At 42.3% G+C, this 5,933-nt stretch overlaps 2 protein-coding genes across 2 annotated transcripts; one reads left to right on the plus strand and one right to left on the minus strand.

Moving 5' to 3' along the window:
• The first annotated feature begins 1,606 nt into the window (after positions 1 to 1,606).
• Positions 1,607 to 2,279, plus strand: sst5 (somatostatin 5). The gene is made up of 2 exons (XM_035675639.1): positions 1,607 to 1,737; positions 1,869 to 2,279. Exons 1-2 carry the CDS (start codon positions 1,609 to 1,611, stop codon positions 2,064 to 2,066), a joined length of 327 nt encoding a protein of 108 aa, XP_035531532.1. The 5' UTR covers positions 1,607 to 1,608; the 3' UTR covers positions 2,067 to 2,279.
• Positions 2,280 to 2,552: 273 nt separating this feature from the next.
• trip6 (thyroid hormone receptor interactor 6) lies at positions 2,553 to 5,933 on the minus strand (the record flags this gene model as incomplete). Its single annotated transcript, XM_035675436.1, is given in 5 exon segments — positions 2,553 to 4,629; positions 5,074 to 5,194; positions 5,289 to 5,467; positions 5,565 to 5,734; positions 5,840 to 5,933. Coding segments are annotated over 5 exon segments (696 nt in total), but the record flags the coding sequence as incomplete, so codon positions are not given.

Below are 5,933 nucleotides of genomic sequence, written 5' to 3' on the forward strand. Positions count from 1 at the left end.
ATCGAGTGGTTCTGTTTCAGCTGAGTATAGACTTCCGGTGGCCTTCCTGTTGGTAGAAGGTCGTGGTTTTCAATTGATGGTGGATGACTGGAGGGAATGTGGGGATTATGAATTTGGGCTTAATTGTGGAGATGTGTAGCAATAATCAAATATGATTGATGGTCTTCAGTTCATCTTCATTTAACATGATTTTATTTTATTCAGCTCAAAAAAAAGTTTTTAATAGTATTATTTTAAGAAAATACATCCAACTTGACTCATTTTGTGACTAATTTCACCAATATTGAGGCATAAAAGTATCAGAACTGCTGGTTTCACCTGATACAAGATTTATTTTAGCATGTGTTTTTTCTGCTTTCTCTTAGGTTAAAAAAGTATAAAAATCAATGCAGCAGAACCAGAGATATCTGTCTTTTTTTAGTCCACGTATCTTCCTGGTCATAAACCTGGCGCCTACATTACCCACAATGCAACTCGACCACCGTCTGTTATGCTACTTGTAGTGTGTAGCGTCTAGCCGTCTCATACAGAGATGAGGAGCGGGCTATAGAGGTCTGGTATCTTTCTAACTCCTCAACCCAGATTTCTTCCATTTTCAAACTTGTAGTTTTATAACATACAGTTCTGACTCCAGTTCTCTCTGGAGCCACAAAAGGTTTTTAGAACAACTTTGAATGACTGTAAACAGACTTTCATGTGTAAAATTTGTTCCCCTTTAACTGTCTTGCGTCCCCTCAGATTGATCTTGTGACCTCCTGGGTGGTCCCGAAACCTCAGGTTGACAACCACTGAACTAAGTTAACTGGGTAGCTCGGTGACGCCCGTGACCAGTGCTTTCACATCAAGCTTTCAGGTGGTCAAACTATAAATTATTGCCAATTTTCCATTTCAGACAAGATTAAAAGTGATAAAACTTAATGGAAAACTTGCAAACAAAACACGTACACAAAGTGTGTTTGTTTGCAGTCTGACATTTAGATGTTCCCCGTGTTTATTTTCCTCTGACTCAAAGTGACGGTGGTGGAGAGCCGAACTGGTTAGCAGCCTCATTAACATTTGAGTCACATTGTGTCATTAGCAGCACTGCACAGCATGCAGGCCTCATGTTGAGTCCATGACACATACAAAGCTGCTGTAGCTAATCATGACTGACAGAAGTAAAGTCATTTTACCATTAAGTTTGACTTGTATATTTCACATTTAAAGTTATTACAACATGAGCGCCGATCGACCCAAACGGCCAGCTCTTGGAGGTTTCATTGGACGTCTCACAGGAGTGTCGTCGTAGCTGGCGATGACCTTATCCCCTCCAGTGACACTTCCTGTTCACAACCTCACCACACACCTCCTCAATCCCCCCCCCCTCCACCATTCTCCTCCACCACCAATCACATCCTTTCGTTGGCTTGAGGATGAGGAGGATCTGAAGATGAAGAGAGCTATTTATCAGCTCAACACATCCTACTCGAACAGCGATAAGCGACCTTCTGATTGGTCAGCGTTTGTTATATTTGGGGCACTTTTGCAGCATTGCACCTCGTCGCCGTTGGACAGGGAATTGGGGGAATATAAGAGTTGGATTCTTGTGTTTTGCTCTTTGAGGTGGAGATGCTTCGTTCTCAGGTGCAGGTACTTCTCGTGGTTTTGTTTTCCTCTGTGCTGCTGGTGCAGGTCAGCGGTGCTCCACGCAGAGACATGTTGACAGAGACACTGAGAGCAGATCTCGCAAATGACAAGGTGAGTGACTCATATTTAATACATAAAAGACTTAAATTTGGGAAGTGCCAATCAGGAGTTGAGATACGGTGTCTAACAGTTGGGAACAACTTGCTTTTTTTAAGCTCCTTTCCTCTTCTATCCTCCCGCAGGATCTCGCTCACTTGCTCTTGCTGAAGTTTGTGTCCGAACTGATGGCGGCCCGGGGAGACGAGATGCTCCCCGAGCCGGAGGAGGCTGAGGAGGTGGGAGTCAAGGAGGAGGTGATGCGGCGACATCTTCCATTCTCCCAAAGAGAGCGCAAAGCAGGCTGCCGCAACTTCTTCTGGAAGACGTTCACCTCGTGTTAACACGAGCGCAAGAGCCGTTCAAGCTGGGAGTATTTTTGTTTTTGACTGAAGGATCAGTTCATCCATGTTTGCTCACTTTGTTGTAACTGGATCATTTACTGCAAGAGGTCAAATTAAACAGGTGTTTGGGCAGTTGTAAACAGTAATGAGGTTGGATGTTTTGAGATCGGTTGGGATGTAAACAGTGTCTAAAATAAACATTTTGTGATTTTATGGATCATTTTTGGTGATTTAAAGTGGTATTTCAGTTATTTAGTATTGCACATGACGTTTGGAGACTTACAAGAGATTTAAACTCACTTTTATTTTTAAATACGGGTAAAGCCCCTTAAAACACTGCATCCTACATGTCCCTTAATGCAACACAATTGCATATTTTGTCAGACTGTTCTTGTCTGGTGAGTGCCTGTCTTAGAGCCTCCATGCAAAATGACCCTGATTTTTTCCAACTTTCCAACTTGTATAAAAAGTGACAAACACAGGACAGACTTGTTGACATTTTAATAATTATGTTACTACAACCTGTATTAGGAGAAAATGTGTTCACATGCTCTGTGTAACTAACTGCCATTTGTACTGAACAACCTGCTCATACAAAATGGCCTCAAGTGTGAATTCATCAGTTCAGACGTTCGCTGCAGTACCGCAGGCTTCGATCTACAAGCTCCAATTCACAGCATTTCAAACTGAACACACAGTAAAGGAGGATAAATGTAACGGAAAGAAAATGACGGGATTCAAGGACACGAGAGATGAAATGTGTCAGGATCTAAAAAAAAAAAAAAAAAGGACATCTGAGCACGAATGAAGTTATAAAGTTGATAGAAAGCGGATTCTAAAGCTAACACACGTCACAAGATAAATTAACAAGAGATGAAAAACTGAACCGTTATAGCATGATCACGATCTGTCACAAAAGCAAAAAAAAAAAAGCAGAACTCACAGACAAAAAAAAAAGGATCATTATGAAACTGAGTGACATCCTTGAGGTAAGGCTTTTGAGATTTCTAGCCCTTTAAAGTTACACGTGTACAAAAATCAGGACGGAAAGACAAGAGGTTAAACACAATCATAACAAATACTGTAGCTCCAAAGTCTCAGAGAATGACAACTTGGCCCACGTGAGTGCAAGGACGAACAAAAAAACGCGTGTGAAGAGCTGTTTTCCAAAATCACAAATACATCACGTTAAATTCCACTTTTATTTTGTCTAATGTGAAGAACAGTATTTGTCGAGTAAATGAATTCAACCCATATACTTTTAAATCGAGTATGATTTTAGTTTCATATTTCCCCCGTAAATGGCACATGTACAAACTCTTCACGAGGCTCAAGCTTCACACAATAGGATGTCCCCGTTAGAGGCCGACACCCTGTTTTTCCTTAGAACAAAGTGTTTGACTTCATTGCACCATCATCTTCAATGTAACAGTCAAGTATCAACCAAAAACAAATGTTAAACAAACCAAAGCAAGATTGTGTTTTTGTAGACATTCAAAAATGTTATTCTGGATGATTAAAAAAAAAAGATGGCAAAAATCCTGTTATGAGCTTTGATTTAATAACGAAACATGACACTATAATGTAGCGAATATTGTACTAGCGATTAAGAAAAGCTAAAGAAAACTACGGTCTGGGTGGTAAATTGAACTACACATTCCTTTCGTCTACATTTCTCGTGCTATGAGGCTACTTTCACTGCACTAAAAAGGCTACATGCTTTTTTCAAAACAGTTTCATCATCAAACCAAACCAGCCTGTTATGTACAGTCACAGTTGTTGCATTATGTGCTTTTTAATATGCTTGTTTTGAGGCAGTTTCTGCACTTTAAATGTTTAGTGTTTTACAAATGTACAGGTCCCGACGTTGAGTCGGATTAAGACAAGCCGTCATCCTAATTATCATTTATGCTGCTTCTTTCGCAAACAAAAAAAACCCTCCTCATTTTCAGGTCTAAATCTATAATATCCTTCCATACCATAACAATGTGCGAGCTAATAGTCGAGCAGTACCGGTGTGAATAAATGGTAAGTGGAGCCCAAGCTGCCTGCAGGTCAGGCCACTGTCAAACTAATACTGAACTAAACATGAAAAATGGGGCAGCTGTGTACCACAAGTGAAAGAAAAATGTCGTCGGACTTCTGAGTGGAAGGAAACAAGGTAGCAAAGGTGGTTGCTCCATCCGAACTCTAATTTTAAAATCAGTAAATGTTCCTCTGTAAATTAAATTGCAGCTGGATACCAACAGAGGGAACTATAGCAATGTTTATGGCAACTCACAGTCAGAGCAACCAAGAAAAAAAGAAAAGAAAAAGTAGCTCACGACTCTGAACAAAGCACAGGCATTTCCTCTCTGTACTATCAACGCCGACGTGTAATATGTTGCCTCGTCCGTGGATGTGCGAGAGTGAGAGGACGCAGGAGGTTTGGTTAGCAGTCCGTGGAGATTTTGGCTGAGAGGTCCTGGATGCGGCGAGCGCTGCAGCTCTTACACAAGATGTGGCCGTCCAGCGGGTAACAGCCTCGACCCTCCCCTTCAGAGGACAGCAGGAGACCGCATTCCTGATGGATACAGACACTTGCAGTCAGTTCAACTCAACGCTGTCACACGGACTCACAAATACACGTAAAAAGGTTACAAATCCAGCAAATACAGTGACATAAAGTCATTTAATTCTACATTTTACAGGCAAGTTTAGGTTTTTTTTAAACATTTTGCACAAATCTTGTAGTCTTATTAACTTTTCTAATTAGTTAAATAGTTTAAAAAAGTTACATAGACCCTATTCATCAAATGTCAATGCCTCTAACTGATAATAAGTGACTGTTTTGGCTCATTAAACTTTGTATTAATCAACAGTTCTCCTTCTACCTGCGCTAAAACTATAATCTCAAGAAGAATGTGCATTCTCTAATCAAACTCCAATACTCTTAACTCTCAAACCTTAAATCAACAGGTCCTGCTGTTTCTGGTATTTTGTGTTATATAATCCGGTCCAGACTCACCTCACAGATGTAACAGTTAACGTGGAAGCTGCGGTCCAGGGCCACTATCCTCACGGTCTCCTCCTGGCCCTGTTCGGGCATGATGGGCTCACCACACACTGAACAGCGAGGCGCGTACTTCCTGCCGCGGAGAACAAGCATCAGAATTTACAGTTAGCGGACATCAGGAAGAACATCACGTAACAAGCAAGCGTGCTGTTTGAATGTGTTCGTACCTATGAAAGTCGTCTATGCAGTGTATCTGAGAGGTTGCGTCCACGGTGAAGGGCACCCCGTCCAAGCAGCAGTTACAAACCACACATGTGAAACAGCGAGGGTGGTAGGCCTTCCCCATGGCCCGCAGGATACGGTCCAGGATGGGCTTGGAGCACTTTGAACAGCGCTCTAATGTACTCTGACAAGAAAAAAGTAGAGACAGGTGTACGGATCAGAGTAGGAAGGACAGAACGGAGGAAAGGAAGTAGAAGAGCAGACGTTGTTCCTTTACTTACAATGTAACAGCTCTCACAGTAACTCTTCTTGTCGAGGGCGTAGAAGGGTTGCCCTCGGAGACGGGCGTGGCAGGTGATGCATGTGAAACACTCCACGTGGAAGACCTGCTCCATGGCGATACAGCCGCTGCCGTCACCGACCACGTTGTCACCGCAGCGGGCGCAGCGACCTGGAGGCGGAGGTGAAAGTGTCACGTATCTCAGTTTTACTTTAAATACCAGAATGGCAGGTTTGCGGTGTCATAGGTTGTTAATGTAACGAGCGGCGACTGTACCAAAATAGTCCTCCGAAGGGGGGTGGTTCATATCATATACCAACTTCTTGGTGAGTCGTTCCAACTCTTCCTCAGGCCTGGGTGTTACTAATCC

This window comes from Morone saxatilis, unplaced genomic scaffold, assembly GCF_004916995.1.
Source record: "Morone saxatilis isolate NCDOM2014 unplaced genomic scaffold, NCSU_SB_2.0 Contig4, whole genome shotgun sequence".
NCBI classification, from domain to species: Eukaryota; Metazoa; Chordata; class Actinopteri; family Moronidae; genus Morone; species Morone saxatilis.

What these genes read in the sequence shown, in the direction of transcription:
- sst5 (XM_035675639.1), top strand. Translation starts at nt 1,609, where the DNA reads ATGCTTCGTTCTCAGGTGCAGGTACTTCTCGTGGTTTTGTTTTCCTCT. An exon ending in CAGATCTCGCAAATGACAAG is followed by an intron (nt 1,738 to 1,868) that starts GTGAGTGACTCA and finishes ATCCTCCCGCAG; the next exon opens with GATCTCGCTCACTTGCTCTT.